Source organism: Furipterus horrens, unplaced genomic scaffold (genome assembly GCF_987537825.1).
Source record: "Furipterus horrens unplaced genomic scaffold, mFurHor1.1.pri manual_scaffold_13, whole genome shotgun sequence".
NCBI lineage: Eukaryota > Metazoa > Chordata > Mammalia > Chiroptera > Furipteridae > Furipterus > Furipterus horrens.
The window spans coordinates 25243312-25269463 of NW_028327183.1; the positions used below are offsets into that span (position 1 = coordinate 25243312).

General features: G+C 50.2%; 1 protein-coding gene across 1 annotated transcript in view; it reads left to right on the forward strand.

Annotated features, from left to right (window-relative positions):
- The first annotated feature begins 16168 nt into the window (after positions 1–16168).
- The window catches only part of CMIP (c-Maf inducing protein), a 223102-nt gene continuing 213118 nt past the window's right edge, over positions 16169–26152 (forward strand). Inside the window, exon 1 of the mRNA XM_090259536.1 lies at positions 16169–16727. Coding sequence (XP_090115662.1) covers positions 16425–16727 — 303 coding nt within the window. The 5' untranslated portion in view covers positions 16169–16424. The remainder of the gene's footprint in view (positions 16728–26152) is intronic.

The window sequence follows — 26152 nt, forward strand, 5'->3', positions numbered from 1 at the left end:
CAATCCAGGAGGTCTGGGGTGGGGTCAAGATTCTTCTGTGTTTCTAACGAACTCCCAGGTGATGCCGATGCTGCAGGTCTGGGGGCCACAATTTGGGTAACAAAGGACAAAGATTTATACCTAACAGTTAAACTGCTGGAGAACAGTTAAGCTTCTTGAACCTTATCAGGTGTATTAATTTCCCAGGGCTGACATAATAAAATACCACAGCCTAGGTGGGTTAAACAACAGAATTGTATCTTCTCACAGTTCTGAAGGCTGGAAGTCCAAGATGAAAGTGTTGGCGGGGCTGGCTCCTTCTGAGGCCTCTCTCCTCGGCTTGGAGATGGCTGTCTTCTCCCTGTGTCCTCACGTGGTCTTCCCTCGGTGTGTCTGCGTCCTGATCTCCTCTTCTATAAGGACACCAGGAATATGGGACTAGGGCCTACCCTGTTGGCCTCATTTTATCTTAATTATTTCTTTAAAGAGTCTATCTCCAAACATAGTCTCATTCTGAGGTGCTGGGGTTAGTGCTTTGACATATGAATGGGGGTATACACTTCACCCCATAACACAAAGTGAGGCAATTGCTTTCCAGCCTGGTGGTACCAACTCACATTTGCCAGCAGGATGTCATTTAATTTGCACCCTCCCCCTCAATTTTTTAGTGAAATTGAGCACCTTTTTATATGTGTTGCTTCTGCTTGGGGAATTTTCTATTTGTACGTTTGCCCATTTTTTTCAGTTGGATCTGAGAGTATCTTTCATATTGATTTGTAGGAATTCTTCATAAAACCTGGATACTGACTTGCATTGCAAGACTTTTCTGCTGGTCCATAGCTAGTCTTCACACTAGTGTATGGTATCCTTTGAGGTACAGAAGTTTTTCATTTGAATGTAGTCAAATGCTTCAAGAACCCAAGTTTACCTTGTTTAAGAAATCCTTGCCTGCACCAAGGTCATGGAAATACTCTCTTATGTTTTCTGAATAATTTCAAGTTTTGTTTTTCACATCTTGGCTTCAGTCCATTGGGAATTATTTGTGTGCGTGATGTATGAAAAGAATCTAATCTTGTTTTCCCAGATAGATTGCTGTTGGGTGCATGGTCTGGCTTTTCCGGTGGGCTGGGGCCTGGACATCCTGTCCCCCAACATCAACACCCACTGCATACCCAATAATCTTCCTCTGAAAGGGCTGAGCACTCAGCAGTGACATCCTAGCCTGTTTCAGGGATGAGCCCAGCTGGAGCCTGCAGCTGTGGCTCTTTCCTTCTGGAAGAGGCTGCAGAGATGGGGATGGTATTTGTTACCTGTGGCTGCTGTAACAAATTACCACAAACTTGGTGCCTCAAAACGACAGAAATGTATTCTTATAATTCAGGAGCTAGGTGTCTGAAGTCAAGGTATCAGCAGGGTTGGTTCCCACTGGAGACTGCAAGGGAGAATCTGTTCCGTGCCTCTCTCTTAGCTTCTGCTGGTTGCCAGCAATCCTTGGCATTCCTTGGCTTGTAGCTGCATCCCTCCAAACTCCACCTCCATCTTCCCATGGCTTCCTCTCTGTGTCTGTTTGACCTTCTGTTGTTCTCTTCTAAGGACTTGTCATTGGATTCAGGGCTCACCTCAATCTAGGATGAGCTCATCCTGAGATCCTTAATTACATTTGCCAGGACTCTTTTTTGAATAAGGTCACATTGCACAGGTTCTGGGTAGACTTACCTTTTGAGGCCACTGTTCAGCCCCCTACAAGGACTACCTGTGAAATGAGATAAGAGTTTCCACTCACAGGGGTGGGAAAGGAGCACTTCTTCAACCATCGTTTCCCTCACCAACATCCACTTCTTTCCAGCTCCCTCGCTCAGTGAATGGCACCCAATCTGTCTTTTCCGTTCATTTCCTGCCCTGACTCCCAAATCCAAGGTTGAGTTATCCCGCTCCTGGGAAATATGTCTTAAGGAACTGATTCAATAACATTAAGAAAATCCTCTCTTTGTTGTTGCTTTGCATAATATTGAAAAGTTGGAAACAACCCCCAGGAGAGGAGGTAATTACTTCCTTCCTTCAATAACATTCATTCGTACAACCTCACCCAGAGACTGAGAGGGAGACTTGGGCGGGAGAGAGCAGAGAACGGGAGGGTGCAGCTGCTGACTTCAGAGTGAGGGTCGGAGGTGGGGGGAGTGTGACATGTGATGACCCACAAATTACATAATACAAATTAGGGAGTGGGCATGGAGGGGAACTTAGGCATCACCTAGGGGCCCTAGCTAGTCTGAGTCCCTGACACTGAGTCATGAGGGGTGAGTTAACTCAAGTGGACCAGGCAGAGATAGGGGTGAGGGTGAGGGTGAGGTGTCAGGAGGGGGCACTGCTCTGTCTCTCTGGGACCCACAAGTAGCCACCAAAATTACAAAAACATGGCCACACAGAAAGGCTTAGGATTAGGTAAAAAATACAGCACAGCATAAGAAAATTATTCAGACAGTGGAAAAAAGAATTGCCCTATGGTCCAGCAATCCTACTTCTGGGCATATACCCATTAAAAACAAACCAACAGGGATTCAGAGAGAGGTGTGCGTACCCATGCTCACAGAAGCATTATCTGCCATAGTGAAAGGTAGAAACAACCCAAATGCTTATCAATGGATAAATGGATAAACAAAAGAGGTGTATATATATATACAAGGGTGGGCAAAAGGAGGTTTGGAGTTGCGAGTACGGGAAATAGTTTATACTTGTAGTATTATTTATTCTTGCATTACATATTTTTCCATACGAACAATTGTAACCTACTTTTGCTCACCCCTGTATATACAATGGAATGTTATTCAGCCTTGGAAAGGAAGGCAATTCTGGCACACGCTACAACATGGATGCACCTTAAGGACATTATGCTGAGTGAACCTAGCCAGTCACAAAAGGACAAATACTGTATGGGTCCATGCATACAAGGGACCTACAGTAGTCAGATTCAGAGAGACTGAAAGTATGATAGGATGGTGGGTGCGGGAGCTGGGGGAGGAGGATGAGGAGTTTGCGTTTAATGAGAACAGAGTTTCAGTTTGAAAAGATGGGAAAGTTCTAGAGACGGACAGAGGTGGTGGTTGTACAACCGTGTGAGGACTTAATATGCTACTAAACTGTGCACTCAAAAACGATCAAAATGGTAACTTTTATGTTATGTATATTTTACCACAGTTTTTTAAAAAATGGGTGCCTCGTGTAGAAGCTGTTTGGTGCAGGGACTTCAGATCCCAGCCACGCCTCTTGCGTGTTCCCCTGCCCACCAGTGCGCCGTTACCTCTCCTGCTCAGGTGTGGCATGGAGCTGCGGGAAGCAGACAGACTGCCGCCCTCCTGGAGGCCGCAGGCCAGAGGGGCAGACGGACCTTCACCAAGTCACACCATCAAACGCGTGCACGTGCTTTCTCGCAGCTATTAGCTCTGTGACCTTGGACAAGCCACTTCTCCTTTCTGAGTTCGTTTCCTTCTCCATATAAATGGGGACAATACTGTGACCTAATGATAACACTGGAGGGTGAACGGGCATCCTCCGCATCGCCCAGGCGAGAGTGCTGGGCTTGGACAGCACCCCACGTGTGTTTGTTAGTTCCCTTTCCTAGAGAGACATGAGAAATACATGCTTAAGGACACCAAGATAATTTGTGTTGTGCAGGGATGGAGTCAGGCAGTATATGCTTCTAAGGCATTCAGAATCCTTTTTGTTTTCAATTTCAAAATTCTTTTATATGCATAGAAAATCTGGAAGGACATTCACCAAAGTGTGAAGAGTGGGTGATGGGATGTCATGTAGGAATCTTTTTTAATCCCTAGTAACTGGACATGTATTAACAGTTTCCTCCAGTGCAAGATAACAGTATCTACCAACAGAGTGTTTTTTTTCCTTAAATAGACTTTTTATTATGGGATGTTCCAAACCTTCACAAAAGAAGGAGTAAACTCATGAGCCTCCATTACCCAGCTTCAACAGTTAGCAATAAATTGCCAATCCTGTTTCGTCTCTACCTTCCCGCCCTCCCCCCTGCTGGTTATTTTGAAGCAAATCCCAAATAGAGAGGCTCTTTTATATTTTTATTTTTAAGTCTCACCTGAGGATATGTTTATTAATTTGCGACAGGGGAGATGAAGCTCCAATCAATGGAGCCACCTGGCCAGGGCCAAAGAGACACTCAAAAAAAAAAAAAAAAAAATTCACAGTACTACTATAATGCCTAAAATTTTTTGAAAACAATTTCTTAAACTCATCTAATATCTAACCATCTTTGATTGCCCCATAAATGTATTTTTAATTTGATTTGCTTGAATCGGGATCCATACATCACATTTCGCTGATATATCCTTCCCTCCAGCGTTTTATTAGGACAGTTTTCAAACATCCACTGAAGGTGGAAGAATTTACAGTGAGCTTCTGCATGACCCCTTGATGCTACCATTAACATGTCACTGTACTTTCTTTGCCACATGACTACCAATTTACCTGTCTCTCTACAGTGGATGACACTTTTAAGTCTCTTTTAATTTAAGTACTCTCTCCCTCTCGCCTTTTTTCCGTACCACTTATTTATTGAAGAATTGTGTCATTTGTCCTGTAGAATTTCTCATTAGAGGATTAAATGAGCTAATATGTATGTGTTGCTTAGTATATAGTATCTAATTAATATTTATTATTTGCTTTTTATCTATATCTTCTATAAGAATAGATTTATCTATATTCTATAGATAGATGTATCTATGTTTTACCCAGTGAAAATGACATTTTGTAACAATAACAACAAAAGTTTAAAAAGTCCCAGGCTACTACATCTTTTCACGGCTTCATTGGTTTGTAGCCACACACGAGGGTCTGTCTTCACTTTGTTTGCTGGGTTTACCCCATGTTAGACGCTCAGGAAGGACCACTAGCACTGGGCAGTTGCAGATGGAAGAATAAGGGGGCAGGGGGCTGGGAACCAGAGCCAGGCAGGCTCAGTGGAAGTGGCCAGGGAAAAGTCTGGACCAGGAGCCAGAATCAGCCCCTTCCCTGGGGCTGAGGATTGTGACAGCAGGGGGAAGGCCCAGGGGAAGCTTGGACAAGGTGTGAAAAGCTACAGAGAGGGTAGAAGCAATGCACATGTCATTAGGGACGGAGGAGTGGACAGCCTGGTTCCAGGGGCTGGGGCAGATGGAGCAAGAGAAAGACAAGCCTCCCTGGGGATACACAGCACAGACTGGGACAGCAAGCAGACAGGTGAGAAATAATACACAGGGACTCAGTGGCTTCCATCAACTGCCACAGAAGAAAAGCAGGAGACGGGTGGGGGAGTGCTAGTTTGAGCGGGTCAGGAGCTCTGAGCCTGGTTTTGCCACACATCCCCTGTGTGGTCTTGAGTAAAGGTCCTTCCCTTTTTTCAACCTCAGTTTCCCCCATGGTATAACAGGATGGTGGGCCAGAAGACCCCTCGGTGTTTGTTCTAGGTCTGGCAAGGCAAATGGTCCATCTCATTGCTCCCTGTGGTTCCATGAGGGGGTCAAGGTTGCTGGGATTTCAATGCGTTGGTGGCCTCTTTAGCACTTTTCCTTTCAAGATGGCAAACACCAGGTAAAGGCTCAAAACTATGAGTCACCAAATCAAAGTAAGAAATGCACAGGCTCTAGTGTATACCATCCAGTCCCCACCCTGCCACCTGCTGGCCTGTGATCTTAGGTCACACTTCACAAGGCATTGGTAATGTCTGTTGTGACTGGAGAAATGAGCAGGGCGGCTTTCCCACCCGGAACCCAGATCCAGGGCTTCCAAAACTAATCCTGAGGGTAAACTTGGCTGGTTAACCTTCGAGTGAAGTCTGCTTCCCATTTTTAGCCAAACAAAAGGAAAAGAGAATAAACGTAGAAATAAACCACTTACCTGCATCCCTGGCCCAGGACCCAGCCACCTGCCAACCACCGCCAGTGTGCAACCACATGGCCAGAGGCCCCACTAGGTCATTGTTGTCTGCGCTGAATGAAATTCATTAGCCCATTGTGAGCTGTTCAGGTTTAGTGCCTCTGAAATTGCCTGTGAAACTGGAGCGTGGCAGAGGAGCACAGACAATGCGTTGTCCGTCTGAATGGAGCCTCCCTACGAGCTTCCCCCAGAGTCCAGCCATGTGCTGCCCAGGGCACCAGCAGTGGGTCCTCTTGAATCACGACTGCTCCCTGTGAATGCTCTGGTGTGAGTGTGAGGACAAGAGGGTAGACCTGTGTCCACGCCTGTTCCAGAGAAAACAGGATGAGCGACACCCTCTGGGGAATAAAGGAGGCCTGGGGATTATGGCTTGTGGTGGTGAGAACTGCCCGGGGGCAGAACCGAGTGGCACGTCTGTGGCAGGTCCTGGGCTCTGTAATGGGGTGAAATATGTCCCTCAGAAAGATGTTGCATCCTAGCCCCCAGGACCTCAGACTGTGACCTTATTTGGAAATTGGGTTGTTGCAGTTGGAGTAAGTTAAGATGAGGTCATGCTGGAGTAGGGTGGGCCCCTCATCCAATATGACTATGTCCTTATAAAAGAGGAAGTTTGGACACACACACACAGGGAGAACGCCTGGAAATGAAGGCAGAGATTGGGGGGATACATCTGTCTTATAAGCCAAGGAAAGCCAAAGATTGCCAGCAAACCACCAGAGGCTGGGGGAGAGGCCTGGAATAGATCCTCTTCTCAGTGCTCAGAAGGCACCAACCCAGCTGAAGGTGTCCAGGTTGATCTTGAACTTCCAGGCTCCAGAGCTATGAAAAAGTTAATTTCTGTAGTCTTAAGTTCCCCTCTCCTTTGTGGGGCTTTGTTACAGCAGCCCCAGGACACGCCTTCAGGGACTGACAGACCAGAATCCTGGCCTGGCCACCTCTGTCTGGGAGACCTGGGGCATCTTACTTTCCTCCTTTGAGCCTGGGGCCCGGAACCAGAACTCACGGGTCTGGCTGGACAAAGATGGTTGGGTCAACCAGATCCCTTACCTGGACATTTGTGGGTGGGAAGCTGGATGACAGTGAACGCTCAGCCCCAGGGACTGGGCTGAGAAGGCCGTTTTGGGCCCAGCGCCAGATACACAAGCAGACGCAGCCAGTCTTCCAGCAGGCGCTGGAACGGGCTCCCAGAGAGACCAGGGAAAAGGCAGAGGGGAGAGAGGAGCCTTTGTGCAGACCTTGCTGTGGGCCTGGTGCCTCCACGGGCCTGGCTGGTGGGCGTTGGCTGGCTTCTCATTGTTTCCACTGGCTCCCCTGCCTTCTGGTATCACAGGAACGGTATTTTAACTTATCTCCCTGCCTGTCTCTGGAAAGGCTTTGAGAACTATAAAGTGAGGAACGCGTTTTCTCAGCAACAGCATACTCTCCTGAGTGCCCACTATGTGCGTGCGCAGGTCCTGCCCCAGGAGGTCCCAGGCCAAGGCGAGTGTCCCTGGGGACATGCGCATTGCCCTGCCTGCACCCCACCCCACCACCACCCCAACTCCAGGTCAAAATGAAATAGCGAGGTCAGCCAGCAAAGTTCCAGCATTTTCCACTGTCAACCGTTAAATGCTATTGTGAAATGTCAGATATCACATTCTTCCCCTTCCTCATCTTTTTTTTCTTCCATTTTAAGACATGGGCTAACAGAGGAAACACAAAATGCATGGTTGGGGCTAAAATAGGCAACACAGCCTGGTGGCCAGGGAGACCAGATCTGGTACCAGACTGGAGGAGTTCATGTGTGATCTTAGGTAAGTCGTTTAACCTCTCTGCACCTCAGTTTCCTCATCTGTACAATGGACAAAATAAATCCCACTGCAATTTTGTGAGGATTAATTTAAAGGAGTTAACATACGCAAAGTGCTTACACCAGTGGCTGACACTGGTAAGCCCTATGTGGATGTTTGCTCTTATTATTAATAAAAAAATGCACAAAGTTGGGGAGCATGGTGAAAGAAGTGGTTATTTGTAATAAGACATTTCTTGGAGGGGGGCCTGCCCAGCTCACAATGACCCCATTGACCATCCTTCCCACCTCTAGGGAATGGTCGCCATATTTGTATGACTTGGCTCTGACCTGGGCTGGGTTGGGCATCTGGCCCAAGCTGAGCCAACCAAGTCCTTCCCTTGGAGCTGGGCCAGACGTATCCTAGTTTGATCCCAGCTGATCTCTCACATGGCCTCTTCTGTCATGCTGAAGAGACATCACAGAGAAAGCCAGGATGTGTGGAAGGATGATGCAGAGGGGGTGGGCACAAGAATCAGAGAGAAGGCCCCTGGGTTGCTGGCTTCTGGCCCTTTCTGAATCCTCAGCATTTTTATGCCATTGGAGCACTGGTGAGGCAATCTTGGCCCCTTATAACCCATCTCCACTCTTTGTTGAAGCTGCTCTGACTGATTTCTGTTGCAGCCAAGGTATCATGACTAACACTTGGATGCTGGGGCCTGCCTTCTCATTTCTCTGCATCTGTGAGACTCTGATCTTCCTGGAGTTACAAGAAAATGTCCTCTTCTTTCCCTTCAACTCAGGCAGGCTGGAATCAGTTAGTCTTATGCTGTGGTTGAAGAACTGAGATACCAGGAGTTGAGAAACCATTTTTTCCCTTCCATTTATTGAGCCCCAGCTTCTTCCTAAGCCTTGTTCTAAGCGCTATATGTGCATTATCTCATTAGCTCCAGTGTGAATATCACAACTGGGTCTCTGTTTCTTAGATGAAGAGACGGAGGTGATTTAGTTAGCGTCATAACTCAGCTAAGGAAGATGTACAGCTGGGATCTAAATCTGAAGTTCGTGCTTTAAAGCTCTTCGCCATCCTGCCTGGGGCCACTGGATATCATTTGCCCACTCCCCTGCTGTGAGATCTTGGATAAACCCTTGATCTTCCCTCAGCTTCCTAATCTGCGAAATGGGGTGATACCATCACCCTTGCCTATCCAAAGGTTGTCTGGAGTGGCCGACACAAAGGGAGGGGAGGCGAAGTTTTGGAAGAGCCACATTTTCCCTACCCATGTAACCCCTCCTCCCACTTCCTTTCATTGCTTCTTAGCAACTGACTCAGGGTGGTGGAGGGGAAAGAAAGGAGGTCACATTTAAATTGGTCAAGTTGAGCAGCTCACCGCAAAGGCTGGTGTGGGAGAGAAATGCAATTAGTCTGAAAAACGGTGGTTTTTATTTTTAAAAATACGACCCAGGGCCTTCAGCCCTCCCGTGTGTCTGTGCCAGGCAACATTCCCACGAGTCAAGAGGCAGCTGGGCATTGGGGCTCTTCATAAGGTCCCTGTGAATGTTAAACAGATGAGTGGCATTTGTCTTCTTTTTAATCATTAAAACAAATTAGTACATGCTCATTGTAGAAACTTTGGGGGTGGCTGGCATCAAGAAGAACACAAAATTTACCCAGAAGTGTTACATCCATGTAGTGGATATATTAGCAACAAAAGGAACAGACCATGATGTGCAGGCTCTGACATGGATACATCTTGAACACTGGCATGCGGAATCAGAGAAGTCAGAGCTCCCCAAAGTACAAAACTTTCGATTCTATCTGTATGAAATTCAAGACGGGGTAAAACTGTCTATAGCAGTGGTTCTCAATCTTCCTAATGCTGCGACCCTTTAATACAGTTCCTCATGTTGTAGTGACCCCCAACCATAAAATTATTTTTGTTGCTACTTCATAACTGTAATTTTGATACTGTTATGAATCGTAATGTAAATATCTGATATGCAGGATGTATTTTCATTTTTACAAATTGAACATAATTAAAGCATAGTGATTAATCACAAAAACAATATGTAATTATATATGTGTTTTCCGATGGTCTTAGGCGACCCCTGTGAAAGGGTCGTTTGACCCCCCAAAGGGGTCGCGACCCACAGGTTGAGAACTGCTGGTCTATAGTGACAGTGGATCAGGGGTGGCTGGGGCCGGAAGGAGCACAGAGAAGCTTCCGGGGCTCTGGGAAGGTTCTATGCCTATGTCTTGATGAAGGTGGCAGTTATGTGGGTGAACACATTCATCAACACTTATCAACCTGTTCTTTGAAAATGGGCACATTTTATTCATGTACATTATACTTTAATAACATTTGTTTAAAAAGGGGAGAAAGTGCCCTGCAATTCCACTATCCTGCTGGGGGGATCTTAGACATACCCTTGATCCTGCCTTCACTACCTTGGTCTTGGTTACGCAGAGCTAACAGTTGTTAAGGTTTTGGCATGTGTATGTAACTCAGTCAGTCAGTCAATCAACTGGGTGTGAGAAATATTAGTTCCAGATAAACTATCCTTTCTCTGTAATACTTTAAAAAAATTAAGCTCAGACTTCATTCTTTGGTGAAAGTGAGACAGGAAGGGGGAGAGGATAGTACTTCATGTTCCTTTGATGTCTTCTTCTGCCCCCTTGAAACCAGAGAAGGGGGTGAGTAGAGGCACAGTAATCAGCTACCCAGTATCACAGGTTGATAAACAGAAAAGTGCTCTCCCCACCGCCCAGCTGATAAGCCTAGAAAATGGGCTGACTTCACATCAGCTCAGAAGAGGGAGGAAGATGTTCATCAACTTCAGGATAAAAACATGACTCCTCTCCTTATACCGGAAATATAGCTCATTTTATTATGTGATCAGCACATTAAATGCCATCAGTACAAAATGTGTGTCCCGTTACACCAGTGTCTCATGCCTGTTAAAAGTGAAGTTTGGGAATGATCTCCTTGCTGATGTAATTTTGAGACAGTTTTCAGACAGAGCTTCCAGAGAGTTCCCCAAAAGCAATAGCACCGTGGGTAGCTATGAAATTGGGATCACTTGAGAATAAACAGTTTTGTTGCCTGCTTCTGGTGCTTGGCATATTAATTATGTGTGGCCTCATGCCGTTAAATAGGCTCCAAAAACAGGACCCAAAAGGGGTTGCACCTTATTCCATCCCGTGGGTCCCCGTGTTCCTCAGCAGTCTGATAAAGCCGGCAGTAAGTTTGCTCTAGCCCCCAGAAGTGGCGTCTGAGGTGGGGCGTGCTGTTGTGTGAGTGCGAACAATATAATCTTCCCCAGACTGCAAGCCCCAGGACGGCTGGGGAGCCAACTGTACCCGCTGAAAGGGCGGGGAAATATCTTCCTTTAAACCAGCAGTTCTCAGCCAGCAGTGATTTTGGCTCCCAGGTGACACGTGGAGAAGTCTGAAGACAATGTGGTTTTCACAAATTGGGGATGCTACTGCTACCTTTGGGTAGAGGCCTGGGATGCTGCTAAATGTCCTCTAATGCACAGGACAGCTGCCTGCCACGAAGAATTACCTAGTCCCAAATTTTGATAGCGCGAAGGTTGGAAACCATGCACAGATGCTGCATCTGGAAAGTCTGCGCTCCAGTTCTTGGGCAAATGGGAAAGGGTCAGAGAAGTGGACTAGAGGGAGGATCTGTATTTGGGGCCATGTAAACATGGGGTCTAAAATGGCGGTGGGGATGTGAACTAGCTAAAGCGTATTGAGTGCTTACTCTGTACCAGGCTGTGCGCTTGACATTGATTACATCATTTAATTTCTACAACTCTGGGAAAAGGTACTGTTATGACCCCACTTTATCATAAATCAATGAAAGATATACACAGTTGGGAAAGGAACAAGAAGAGGTTGTTTTCTTCTTGGCATGCTTTTTTGGGGGGTGGTGGTGGTGATTTTTGTGGGGTGCTGTTCTCTGGTTCCTCCCACTTGTGGGAACATCTTGTGTAAACTGGATCTGTAGCACCCAACAAAGTCCCTGAAACTCAGTAGGTGCTAATGGAGAGGTGTTCAATGGAATGGAATGAAAGAATGAAGGAGCAGGGCAATGTTGCTTAGTGGTTAGAATGTAGGCATTGCAGTTAAGATTTCTAGTCATTCAACAGATAACCACTGTGCACCTACTCTGGGCCAGGCCTAGCAAAATAGGTAGTGGCATGCTGGAACTACTAGCTCATGAGAATCGATTGTTTAATTTATCAGGAAGCTTGCAAACCGATAGTCAAACAGCAAGCAATTAAATAAAATTAAATTACATAAAGTTACCATTAAGTAACATATATTTTAAAAGGTAATAAAACACATCACTGCCTAGTTATTCTACTACATTTTACTGGTATCTCTGTTCTAGAGGTTATTTATGTCTATAGCAGGGGTCACCAAACCTCTTTTGTACAAGGGCCAGAGCATTAATGTTTCAGGCTTTGTAGGCCAAGAGCTGAATCTGGCCCCTCATTCATTGTTTGCTACCCCCTGTCTGTAGGGTGGAAATACTCTATCCTGGAGTACATCTCTTTCCAACTCCATGTTCAGTGATGCATGTTGGTAGCTTGAAATCGGCCATGGTGGGAATATTTGCACCGTGGAAATTGTCAAACCCTGTGAATCAGGGCTTTCCTTTTTTTCAGCAAGCTGATTATTAAACGTTTACCAGAGCCCTGGTGGGTGTGGTTCAGTGGATTGAGTGCCGGCCTGCAAGTCAAACAGCCGCTGGTTCGATTCCCAGTCAGGGCACATGCCTGGGTCATGGGCCAGGTCCCCAGTTGGGGCACACAAGAGGCAACCACATATTGATGTTTCTCTCCCTCTCTTTCTCCCTCCCTCCTCCTCTCTAAAAACAAATAAATAAAAGCTTAAAAAACAAAAACAAACGTTTACCAGCACACCACTGGACACAATGAGGGGCAAAACCAGGTTTGTGCACCATTTCGTCCTGGGGTGGAGCAAGGAGGGAGTGGTGCCAAGCTGGTGAAGACGCCCATTGGCGACCACTCCGAGGAGGACACCCATCTACAGGAGTGTCTGCAGGAGGGGCAGGGCTGCTCTAAGCAGGTGCTCAGGTGGGCATCTCCCAGGGCTGGCCATCCACAGTGATGCTCCCCACCCCCACTGGGGACTTCGCCACTTCATCAAATTCCTCTGTGGGTAGCCAGGGTAGCAGGTCTCTCTTTCCCCTGGGGGTTAGCTCAAGGGGAGACTTTAGGGACTTGGGAGTTGAGATGTGAGCTCATGATGGTAGTTTGCTACCTGCTCACTACGACCCCAGCTCCCAGCACTGCACTTGACATAGTGTAGATTCCCTACCACTGCAGCCTAGGGGTGAACCCCAGTGGGTTGCTGAACTCCAGTGATGCAGTGAGCAGTGAGAGCACAACATGGTCCTTTGGGACCTAGCTCAAACAAGGAGGGATCGCCAGTGAAGAATACAGAAAGTGAAAGGTCTATCTGGTGATCTGGCTAAATGAACTGGCCTGTGGGAGATCAAGGAAAGAGAAGGGTTTTTGAACTTCCGTGTTCTCTCTGCTGCTCCGTAAACTTGTCAAGTTCAATGCCAGGAGGGTGAACTCTAAGGGGCTGGGACCATACTTTTGGAGAGTCTGGGTTCCCATGGCATTGAGGATGACTTGAATACATGCTCTATCCATGGAAACTCTAGGGGCTCATGTCTCCTACAGAGGTTGGGGGTCTGCAGGGAGGGGATTTCTGATGGAACTGACAGTTGGACTCAGATTCATTTCTAGGTCAGTAACCTGGGACAGTGGGAGGTGAGGGGCTGTGCAATGAATTACATGAGTCCCCACCTAGAAGGCTACACAACAATGCCATGCCATCTCATCATGTCTCAACTTACTGACCGGGTCCTGTGGCCGGCACATTCTGAAGCACCAGGCCATAGGTAAGTGTGACAATCAGTCATTGCCTATTTGTTGAGCCCTGACCATGTGGGCCCTGAGCCAGCCCTGCTGTCAAGCAGGAACTCCTGATTTCTGCCTCAAGGAACTTTTCCTCTTATAGCTTCTTGGGGGCTCCATGTCACTGGTTTCAAATTAAAATTTAAAAAATGATTTAAAGGTAACTGATTGAATTCAATACTTTCATCTCTGAGGCCTCTGCCCTGCATTCCCGGGGGAACCTTGCATGCCTTGGCAAACCAGCTAGTTTCCTGCGCAGGCCAAGGGATCTCCCATCTCTTTGTATGGGCCACGCCCCACTCCCCCACTTCCAGGAGCACTTTTCCCCTTCTTTACCTGATTCCTAAAGACCTCCTGAAGGCAAGACCTGTACCCAGCACCCGCTGCGTGATGTGTTCTCTCTCTGTTCCTGGAGCTCAAGCACAGCGTCGTTGGTCATTGTCTCTACCATCCTTTTTCTGAACTCCTTACCTGGGCCCAATCCCGACCGGCTAAGTGAGCCTGGGTAAGGAGCTTAGCCTCTCCGTACCCTCATCTGCAAGAGAGGATGATGGTGGCAGCTATGTCATAAGGTTGTTGTGACAAAGGAAAGGTGCATGCGTGAACAACTGGTAGCGCATAGGAAGTGCTGCGGAGACTGTGGCTATTATAGGAATTACTCCTGTGATAACATAACAGCAGGAGCTCAATACAGGTTTTGAACAACTGACTTAACCTCACCCCTTCACAACTTGGGGGGGTTCTTGGTCACAACCATTCCTGGCACCCACATCTACAGCATGAGGTGGGGGCTTGGATTTGCCCCTTTCTTGCTTGGTGGTTTTCACAAGGCTGTTGAAGCTTAGATTTTGAATGAGATGCCAGCAAACTGTGGGGAGATGTTGAAGATTTCATTTTCTCACTTACCTGTGCCTCCCTCTGGGTGCACACGGAGAGGCAGCTCAGCCCATCTCCTGGGCAGCATGGACATTTATTTGAGTCTTATTCTGTGAGGGACTGGGCCCTGCCTTCCACCCACTGTCCCCAGCCCTGGCCAAGCTCAGGAGAGGGTCTTTGGGGAGCCCATCCATCTTGTTGGTTCTGGGAGAGTGAGATGATAATCCCACCGCAGGGGCTCTGCACAAACTGCGGCATTCACGATGCAATTCAACACACGCTTACACACCCATGTGTTCACTACAGGGTCCCTTCACTTAACAGAAAGACAAACATCTGGGGGGTTTTGATGGTATTAACTGCAGAAGCATGTGGGCATGAGAAAACCCGACGGAGGAGCAGAGCATCTGCTGGATGGTGTTAGGCGTCTCCTCATGGCAGAAAGGAAATGTTTTGGTTTCAGTTCTAGTTCCTGAGTGACACTGCGATTCATTCCACCAAGGTGTTTCCAGTGTAATTGTCTCCTCTGTCTGGTGCAGGGCCCAGGGATGCAGAGATGAATGGCCAGATCCTGGGCTGAGGGGAGAGGTGAAGCAGCTGGAGCCACTGGAGTGGGGGAAGAGGAGGGGAGGGGACAGGCCAATAACTTTGGGGGAGACTTTGTTGTCTAGGTTCCTAGAAGGGGCCAGACTCCAGGGGCAGAATAAAGGAGGGGGCGCTGAGGATCCTGTCCCCTCCCCCCAGGCGGTTCGAGGACCCCAGAGGCCAAGGCCAGTAGACATCTGCAAAAGGCCAGAGGTCCGTAGACTGGTAGGCTGAGACAGGGCAGTGTGGGCTCATTATCTATATAACGAGCGGACGTTTTCAATTCGAGGAAACCCTGTCTGATGGGTCCATCTGGCCAGCCAGAGGGGCACCCTGAGCTGTGGAGGGGGTATCAGAGGTCAAGCGGTCCAGCCCTCAGCCCTCTAGCCCAGGCCAGGCCCAGTCCCTCCGGTTTGCACCTGGCCGCACCTTGGCCGTCCGACCTTCCGCGTTGGCGTTTCGGGGTGCTTACGTTTCTGACTGGGGCCGCCGGGATGGGGAGCGTGGGGTTCGGGGGTCACGGCTGGTCCCCGAAACAGATCCAGCCCGCGGGCCTTGCGAGTCTGCACCAGCCTGGGCACCGGCGGGGGCGCGGCTGGGCGTGACGTCACGCCCCCGCCCCCCACGGCCCCCGCCCACCCTCACATTCCGGGCGGGGTTGGGCGGGGGCCTGCCGGGGCTCGCCCTCTGCAGCCCCCTCCCCAGGGGCCACCCCCTCCTGTCGGGCCGCGCCTCTGCTTCTCGGGTCCCCGCCCGGCAGCCGACTCCGCCTGCGAGAGGCCGAAGCCGCGGCGGCCGCCGCCGTTGCCGCCATTGACGTCAGAGGGGCGGGCACATGACCCCGCGGGGACCAATCGCGCGGGCGCGGAGCAGCTTCTGCAATCTCTCAACTGAGCCGGCCCCCGCGGCCCCCGCCGCACACTTGCCCGCGGACGGCCGCCCAGACACACGTACTGTACACACGAGCGGGTGGCGGGGCCGAGACACGCCCGCCGCCGCGGCCCCCGGCGCTGCCCGCGTCCCCGCCCGCCTGCCTGCCCGCCTGCCTGCCCGCCTGCCCGCCGAGCCGGTCCGGCCACCGCGAGCATGCACCCGACGAGCTAGGAGGAAGCCGAGCCCCGCGGGAAGGACCGAGAGCCGGCCGCGCCAGTCGCCTGCCTGCCGCGGGCCCCTCCCCTGCGGGCGCCCCCAGCCCCACACCCCCCCACCTTCCTGAGCGGTGGGGGGGTGCGGGCTGCCGAAAGGGGGCCCCGCCGCCCCGCAGCCGGGACAGCCCCTCTCCCCGCCCCCGGCCCCCTCCCCGGCGCGGCCGGCCATGGATCTGACCAGCAGCGCGGGCGGCGGCGGCGGCGACCCCCGGCAGATCGAGGAGACTAAGCCGCTGCTGGGGGGCGACGTGCCGGCCCCCGAGGGCACGAAGATGGGTGCCGTGCCCTGCCGCCGGGCCCTTCTGCTGTGCAACGGGATGAGGTACAAACTGCTGCAGGAGGGCGACATCCAGGTCTGTGTCATCCGGCACCCGCGGACCTTTCTCAGCAAGATCCTCACCTCGAAATTCCTGAGGCGCTGGGAGCCGCACCACCTAACGCTGGCCGACAACAGCCTGGCGTCCGCCACGGTGAGTCTCTCGGAGCGGCGCGCTCCTGCACCCCCGCGCCTCCCCTCGGGGCCCGGGAGGCTCCCCCTCCCCTCTCTGCACCTGGAACCCGGGGCCTGCTGCGCGCCGGGGGGCGACGGGAGGGCGCCGAGGGCTGCCGCTCCTGGTCTGGGCTCGGGGCTAGGTCGTGGAAACCGAGGCTCTCTACCCAGCCGGCGGCTCGGGGAGATCCTTAGAATTCTGGAGCTCTACCCCCATCCCCGCCCGCAGCCTGAGCACTGGGGGACCTCTTGGGCACAGCACTTGGGTTTCTTACGGCTAGGACCGTGGGGCAGACGCGAGGCTGGGCCCTGATGGTGGTGAGGGTTCCCTTTCTGAAAGCCTGCGGTGGACGGGAAAACAAAACAACCCCCCAAATAAATAAATAAACAAACAAAAAACTCCAAACCCAAAGCTCCCAACAACCTCAAACCCCACCGAACCCAAAGAATTTCCAGAAATCAATTCCTTTCTTTGCTGTACGCGCCTTTTATTCCTTTTTCTGCCTGGAGTGGCAGGCAAAACCGGGTGCTTCCCTTTCTGAAAAACCTCTCGCACACTGGGAGGTCGGAAGTGTAGGGGGAGGGGGCAGGGTCCTGCACTATCTCCTCCCCACCCAGGGCTGCGGGTCAAGTTCTAGTGTGGAGGCTGGCCTGTGGGGCTCTGGTCTGGCATTGTCTGTGAAGTGTGTGTAGATGTGTGTTTCGTTGCTGGAGGTTTTATTTTGTTATTGTTATTGTTTTTAAATATATGGCTGGGACTGGGTCGGGGTGAGAGGGAGAGAAGTCATCGATCTGTGTCTGAAATCAAATCTGCAAGGTGGAGAAAGACAGCTGTGGTGGGTCGCAGGGCGGGGGTGGCCAGCGGGAGCCTGAACAGGATGCTTTGTGTTTTGAAACAAGGACAGTTTAAAGCTCCAAATCCGCTTGGGCCTGAGCCTTGCTTTTACGGGGTTCCTTCTCTATGGAGGGGTGACAGGTCTTCCCCAGAATGCACCCTCCCCCCAGGGCCAGTGTGAGTCTGTTTACTAAGCACAGTGGGGGGAGGGCAGAATCCACCGCCTGCCCACACCTGTGCCAGGAAAACCCAGCCAGGAAACAGGGTGTCGCTTACATGGCATGTCACAAACGTGTAGCGTGTGTAGACATTTCCCCAGCATCCATGTTCTCTTGGCAGTGTGTCACAGGCCCTGCGTGACACATGCTCCAAGGAATGGGGAGGGGGGAAAAGTTAGAAGAAACCATGCTCCTCGAAACAGCTTCACCTCTCCTGAGAGCATGGAAGCACTCGAGGACTTTTATTCTGAATTTTGGGTCCGACGTGCTGAGAACACCTATTTTTTCTTTCCTGTGGGCACGTTGGTGCAGTGTCTGCAAAGGCTGCTTTCTCAGGAAGGATCACCGGTTGTTGAGAAGCAGCCCAGGCCCAGTTTCAGGCTTGTGCATGTTCTTAAACCCGTCGTGAGCCACAGGCCTCGGCGCTTGGCTTTTCATTTGGTGGAGGGAGTCTCAGAAAATTTGCCCTCATGAAGGATTGCAGATTCAGGAGGAAACTAGTGTCCTTAGTAGTTAGTTCCCTGCCTGGAACCTGGAGCTCCCAAATCTGGCTTCAGAATCATCCCCTGGCTCAGGGGGGCTTCATTTTTTTCTGCCACCCCTCAAAATAATGGGCAGTTGGGGGGAAGGAAATGGTTGACAGGCAGGTGGATGGGAAAACAGTGGTCCTCTGTGGGAAGGACAGGCCTGGCTCTCCTGTGCTCCCCTGGGAGGAGCCAGGAGTGTGTCCTCTGCTGCTGCTGGCCACGGTTTGGGGGAAGCCAGCTTTGGAGGCTCCAGGCCCCAGACTTACCTCTGATTGCTCAAGATGTATGTGGGAGAGGGCGAGTACAGGAGGAAAGGCTGAAGCCAGGCGCTGGTTTCTCAGGCAGCCAGAGGCCCTGGCCCCACCTTCACCAGCCAAGGTGGATGGCACTTCTGTAGCTCAGGCCTTTCTGGAGAGGCGCTGTGATTTTCAGGACTGGGGACTGAGGGCCAGCCATGGAACAAGATGTGTCTCAGCACAGCTGTGCTCTGGCGTTGGGAAGTGTGGAATGAGGAACTCTGAGCGAGTGTGCGATGAACTGGCGTAATTCCCCTTCCTCTGCCTGCCCTCACCTAGCCCTCGGGCAGGGCAGGGGGTGTCCTTAAATCTACCCGGGATGGGCTCCCACAGGGGGCATGGCTCTCTGTGCCCCGGCCTGTGAGTGTGAGAACAGTCCTGATGGAAGCAGTTGCCTCCTGGGCAGAGGTGGAGTTGGGACTCCTACTGGGGACCTTGTCTCATCATGAGGCACCAGGTTGGTGACTAGGCCCCAGGAAACAAAGCACCCTGAGGGGTTTTTCTGAGGTCTGGGCGTTATGTAATCTGTCTGCATTTTATAGTGCAGCTCAAGCACAGTATTAGCCCAAATAAAACAAAGGTGAATTTGAGTGCAGTTCACTACAACAAGCCCTGTCAGCCCTGTGGCTTTGCAGAGTCCCCCGGCCCAGCCTCAAGCTGCCGGTCTATCAAGTACGTTTCACATCCTTTCATGAAATGTATATTATCTGTATAATAAGCCATCTATACAGCCCGACTCAGAACCATTTGGTAATTATCTGGTTAATTATGTAGGCTTCAGGAACAAGAGTCAGAGTGATTGATCTGGCTTCAAATGAATAAACAAACCAAATACACTCTTTGCCCAAACTGTCTTTGGCTCTGTCTACACAGATCCAATTAACTGAATTGTTGTCAGAGATAAAGACCAGGCTTCCAGGACCATAGCTGTCTGAGGCAGGGGTGGAACCCTGTGGGGCTCCCAGGCGCACCTGGGTGGCAGTTCCAGCTGGCTGTGGCCCTCAGGTGGACCTCTCTTGAGTCCCTGCCAGGGAGATGGGCTCAGCCTGGGGCCCCAGCGCCTGGCAGCCTCACCCCCTGGCCTAGCTATAAACTTTACCTTCTCTGGGTCAGGTTGGAGCTTGCCCTCTGCTGTCTCCTGGGCCAGTTACTGATTAAATCCTTGAAGAGCCAACAGTGTGCCTGACGTGGCCTGTGACAGCATCGGGCCTGATTCACTCTGCTTGAGACTTTGGATCCGGAAAGCTTATAAACAAAGAAGGAAACACAAAGGCGACAGTGACCTGGCTGACGTGTGAGGGGTGATTGGGAGGCGTCCGCCCCTTTCCTAGGGTATACGTGACCACGCCTTGTGGGGAATGGGCACGCCTGCTCAGGCTGTGACCTGGACCTGGCACCTCCTTCCCCTTTTGCATCCAGATTTCCCAGTGCCTGGGCCTCCCTGGGCTTTTGCGGTGGCGGTCATAGCTGAGGGCCAGGCCTTCTGCATAAGCAGCCAGGTCCGGTGAGACCAGAATCCATTTTGCTATTCTGTGTTTGGGTTGAATTTGATCACCTGCTAGACATGTTTGTCCACTGGAAGAGGGTTTTGTCTGTGTGCTTTGTTTCCTCTGCACCGAAGAAGTACAAATAAGTTGCTTACGTTTTGTTACCCCTAATGTTGTGCATGCATCATACAACATCTCGTGGTGGGGCCAATTCGAAAAGTCTTTTATTCATTGACCCAACAAGGATTGGCGCACAAGTGACAGGGGGGTTCTTTATTCTCAAGCCTGGATTCATCAGCGACTTGTCTTTAAATTTTCACCACTCTGCTGTGCCGATGGAAATGTTTCTGGCCTTCTTGTCACAGAGAGGAACAGAGAAGTCACCTTAATTATCATTGGGTTTCTTCAGTGTGGTGTTTTCTTGGGGAGAGCAGTCTTCTTCTGAACTTGCCCTTAATGCTTACTAAGCACTGAGGTGTGAAGTGCCGAGCAGAAAGTTCATCCCAGTGGTGTGGTTCCCACTTGAGAATTGAAGTTTGTGCCCTCCCGAGTAGTCCTCTGTCCCACGGGAGTGCGTCTGCACGTGTGTGCGCGTGTGCACGTGTTCATTTTTTCATTTTGTATCATGTACCGCTTCCCGCCTTTGATTTATGTGATGGGTGTTGTGGCAGTTAGTAAACACAAGGAACTCTTTTTTCTTTCAGTGCCATTTGTCATAAGAAGATGTTTGAATATATCAAATTTGTTTCCCAGATAACTTGTCTGATTGGCAGTTGTGAAAGGGAGGGGCAGAGACCGAGAGGAGAAAACAATCTAAATTCTCTGTAAAGAGCAAATATGGCCTACCTTCCCCAGGCTGTGGTAAATAAGTACATTTTAAGGAGGGAGTATGTCTTGATGCTGCCATTCATTAGCCTGGTGCAATCTGAGATGCCCTTTCTGGCCACGGGCAAAGTTGTGCCTGTCCAGGTGGAAGGGGCCTCACTGTTCATGGCTGGGCTTTGCTACTGAGCCGGTGATGGAGGTGGGTGAGGCGGGTGGGTGCCTCCAGCTTGGGCTCCATGGCCCACAGGTGGCTTCTGCACAGGGCCCACTGACTCACTGGCAGCGAGAGAGGGAGGATGTTTCTTGGGTACCGTGTATGGCAAGGCTACAGAGAGCATGGTGGCCGCATCACCGAAGCTGTCTTAGGTGCCTTGCTGCCATCCTTGGGGCAGCAGGGCAGCCTCCTTGCAGGCCAGCCAAGTTTGGCCTGTGTGGATGGTACTCCCTTGGTGTTTTGGCAGAATGGACCTTTGAGATGGCTGAATTATGCCTTTGATTAAAGGATTCAGTGAGATTAAGCAAGGCAGCCTAATGGTTTAGGGTGCCTCCACCTTGGGGCAGAACAAACTCCGGGTTTGCCATCACTTGGCTTTAAAGGGTCTGGATTCTGAGGTTATGACTTTCTGGCTGTGTGACTTCTGGCACGTGCTTTCCCTTGCTGGGCCTTCTTTTTCTCCTTCTGGAGGCTGGGACCATCCTACCTCATTGACAGGATTGCTGTAAGGATTGTAGAGAATTCAGGTTAGTGCCTAGTAGGATGGTCGGCACAGAATTGGGGTGTGACAGGTATTCCAATTCATGTTTTCCTAATTGCCCTGAGAGCGTTTGGTGAAACTGTGTGAGTGGAAGGGGTTATTGCTATTTAAACATGGGCAGTCTCCAGGGAAAAGTCTCCTGGGATGAGCAGAGCCTTTGGGAAGTTCAGGGTGTTGAACAGATCTGTTATGTATGGAGGCAAGAAATTGTGGAGAGCAGTTTAAGAAAAATTCCTCAGTGGGCACAGTTGAGTTTCTTAAAAAACAGAACAAAACAAAAAACAAAAAACCCCCCATAACTTAAAAAAAAAAATTGAAACAGTGATGCATACATCAAATAAATTCAGATAGTACAAGGCACATAAGGAAAAATGAAGGAGCTCTTATTTCACGTCTCCACAGCCCCTGGTTCTCCTAGGTAAGCCCGGTTACCTGTTCCTGTGAATCCTTGATGACCATTCGGCATTTACACCCAGTTCTGAGCCACTATTTCTCCTTGGACAGTGTATTCTGGAGGTCATTCTAGGTCAGTGCCTATGCAGCTGCCTTGTTCTTTTTCACTGTTGCATAGTGTTCCGTTGTAGAGGGCCCTATAATAATGTGGTGGACCATTCCCTGTTGCTGGACATTTAGGTTAGTCCTAATCTTTTGCTCTTTTAAACAGGACACTTTGCATTTTTACTCCATTGTATTGTTCCGGTTTTGATAATTTGGGTGTTTTTTGCTTACTTCCTTGGTGGGTGTTAAAATATTTATTCCCCAGTTCCTTTACAAGGGTGAGCTGACCCTCCCTCAAAGGGCATTGTCTCATGTCACTGCTGCCTGGAGTCATGCTTCGGTCTGGCTGAACGTCACCAGTCAGGGAGCCCCCTTGGATGGTTTGGCTACCTGGCCCCACTAGGGACTGAATACAGGTGAGCAGGGGGCTCTGACCAATCGTACTGACCTCTAGGCCCCAAGGACAAGGGTCTGTGTAGCCCAGGACAGCTGTTTCCTGCTCCACCTGAGAGCATCATTTTTGTCCCCAGGCACTTCCTGCTTCCCCAGGATGGAAGCCTGTCCCTATGGCCCTGGGGTAGAGAAAGGGAGGAAGTGAGAATGTCTTTTTCCAGCTCTTGGGTCTGGTGACAGGCACCCAGTGCATTCGACAGAGCACCAAGGGAGGCCAGGCGCATTTGAAAAGAACCTTTGCTGACATTAGCAGAGCCCTACCAAAGGGTGACCAGGCGTGTGTATATGTGCGTGTGCATGTTTGCGTGTAAGGGGGAGGTGTCTGTCTGCTGACACAGAGGGAACCACAGAGAAAATATTTCTGGTGCTGAAATTGGTTCCCATGTTTAGTTGCCATTTCATTGTACCTGTGATGTGCAAAAGGGTTTATACCAGTATCTGGGGTGTGCAGTGAGGTGGACAGAGAACAGCCAGACCCAGCAGAGTGGTTGCCCTGCAACTTCCTAGCTGGTGGGTGTCCTTGGGCAGGTCTCCTAACCTCTGTCCTTATCTGTAACATTTGGATAATAGGACTTCCTTTTAGCATTGACCCCAGCCGTAGGTGAGGTAAGGCATGGCAGTTCATTCGACAGATGAGTATCACTGTTCTAGACACTTTGAAGACAAGAGTGCCTGCCCTCCTAGAGCTTGTGTTGATCAGCTGGGTGACAGACACTAAACCACTAAGCACAGAAATATGAAATCTGTCTGGTGGGTGGGGGGCATTGAGAGGGGCCCTGGAGAAAAGAAAGCAGGCAGGCAGGTGGCATGTTTGAGGCTGGGGGACTGGGAGCCTTGTTGCTTTGCATATGGCAGTCAGGGAAGGGAAGGAGGCATTATCTGGAGGGAGAGCATTCCAGGTAGAGAGAATGGCTAGTGCAAAGGTCCTGAGGCTGGCCCGTATGTAGAAATCACCCAGTAAAGTGACCGGCACTGAGTAAATGCTCTACAGTTGTCATTATCCTGCTTTCCAGCAGCTGGTATCATGTATTAAAAAATACTTATGAGCACCTAGAATGTGCCAGGTGCTGGGCGTACAGGCAGTGCCTTGTCCCATGGAGCTCTCATTCTAGTCCTTTGCTGTGTGTGAGTGTATGTGTGTGTTTAACCAGCTCCCTCCCAATAAATAGTGAAGAATTTGCTGGAGCAATGCTTTAAGAGACTCTTAAATTACAAAGCTCAGCAAAACTTTAAAACACCAACTCTTTTTGTCCATACTGTGTTGCAAGGGCCCAGAATCTAGACACACTAATCTTCGAATTTGCCTCCAGGGGAGAGGCGAGGGGAAATGTGTTGCTCAAACACCCTTACAAATGACTCGCAGCAGGACTGGGACTCACACTCAGGCTTCCTGCCTCCCAGCACCTTCCAGTGCCTTCCTTTGTCATTGGCTCTCCTGCTTTCAAGTTGTTATCAGAAACAGTATGATAAAGAAAGCATATGAACAGATTAGGCTGAGTAAACTCACTTTGGAGGGAAGTGGAAGAGCTGAATTCTCCTCACTCAGGGACATTGGGACTGAGGCAGGGCAGCTGATGTTTCCTTGGGGCTGAAATAGCTCAGAGGGGTCATCAGAAAAGGGGAGATAACACCTGAACTGGTAGTATTTTCCTGGATGCCCTGGGCCAGCCTCAAGCTCTCAGAGGTTCCAAAAAGCTGCACGTGGGAGCACATAGTCTGGGAAAGCCCACTGCCTCTGGTTTTGGCTCACCATTCAGCCCAGGTCAATCTGATTGCCGGCACTCACTTGTGTGGGGCTCAGCGGGCAGTGGTGCCATCCGTGTGGACAGAGCTGTAGGCAGGGCCAGATGACTGCTAAAACAGCCAGCAGGGCCTCATTGAGTGGGGGTGGGGAGAGGGAGTGAGCACCAGGCAGAGCTTTTTGTGAGTCTGGCTGGTCCCTTGGCCACAGCTCAGTCATTGAGCTCTCCCAAGTGCAGATGAGGCTGGGGCAGGGGAGCTGTGTCCAGGACAGAGGAGACCATGGCCCGATGACGACTCTCACCCAGGGCATGGGAGACACTGCGGTAGTCTCTAAGGTATCAGCAGCAGAGCTGTTTCCCTGGAAAGAACATTCAAATGACATGGTCTCTCTGGCTCCTGGGTTTGAGCTTGGTGGCAGGTCAGGAAAATTTGCAGTCTACTCTGGTGGGGAATAAAACAGGATAAGCAAACCTATTGCAAGGGATGGAGCAAGGCACTCCTGGTTACAATGACGTTTATTGTCTACCTGTTATGTGCCAGGCACAGTGATCATTTACTTTTTCGTACAATCCCATGAGGAAGGTATTATTATCCCCATTTTACAGATGCTGCAACAGGGATTGGGAGTAGGCAGAGTTCAGAAGCAAAGGCAGGTCTGCCCCATGCTCAAGTGTGTGTGCGCATGGGTGTATGTGCTTGTGTTGGTTATACATAAATTATCTCAAGCCTCTTGCAGAAACGTCTTAGTTGAAAACTAGTGGACTTATCAATTTACTGTTTGCCAATGTTTGGCCGACATTCCTTTGTGAATTTGTCAAGTGAGTTCAGGGGATTGGTGTTGGAAAGTGAATATCAAGTATTTGTAAAGGGTAAGCACCAGGTACTGGTTTGTGAATTGAGTACCAGATACTGCGTGTGCAAATGGAGTTCCCCAGGTACTGCGTTTGCAAAGGGGATTCTCCCAGCTACCCTGTATTTGCAGATGAGTGCTCCCAGGTACTGCACTTATAAAGTGAGTACTCCAGGTACTGGGCTTGCAACTGGAGTGCTCCCAGGTACTGTGCTTACAAAGTGGGTGCTCCCAGGTACTACACTTGCAAAGTCAGATATACTCTTTGCTCCCCAAAGGCTCATGATTAAAAAGGGGTACACTGAAAACTACGATACAGTGTAGAGCACATGTGCCTTGTCTGCTGTTTGTTGGAAGAAGTGTTGTCATAGGGGCAGGGGTTTTAGGAAGGACTTCATAAGAGACACATCTGGACGGGTAGAGTTGAGACGGGCAGAGACTGGGGATGGGAGCCAGTGATGGGAATGGGCAGAGGGAGAGCAGTGAGCAGAGGAAGAGAGGCCAGAGCCGTTGGGGCACATTCCAGGTGGTTAGTGACATTCTTTCTGAGCGTTGGGCACCTGGACACCATAAGATATTGTAGGAGGTAGGATTGCTTCCCCGAGTCAGGGCCACGAGTCAGGGTGAGGTTAGTGTTGGATTCACCAAGGCATGCTAAAGTTGGGAGGACCCTGATCATGATGCAGAGGGATGGGGGAGCGGCCACCAGGTGGGAGCCTGGGATACCCCTGATTGGAAACTTCAAAAGGACAGGGGTCTAAGTCACTAGGGCCAGTCGTTAGTCACAACAGTGACCAGTGCAGCAGCCACTCACGAGCTGTGCTAGGTGGTCCGTACAACAACCCACCAATGTGCTGTTACTCTCTCCATTTTACAGATGGAGACACCGAGGCTCCCTTTCAGCAGATGTTCTTTAGC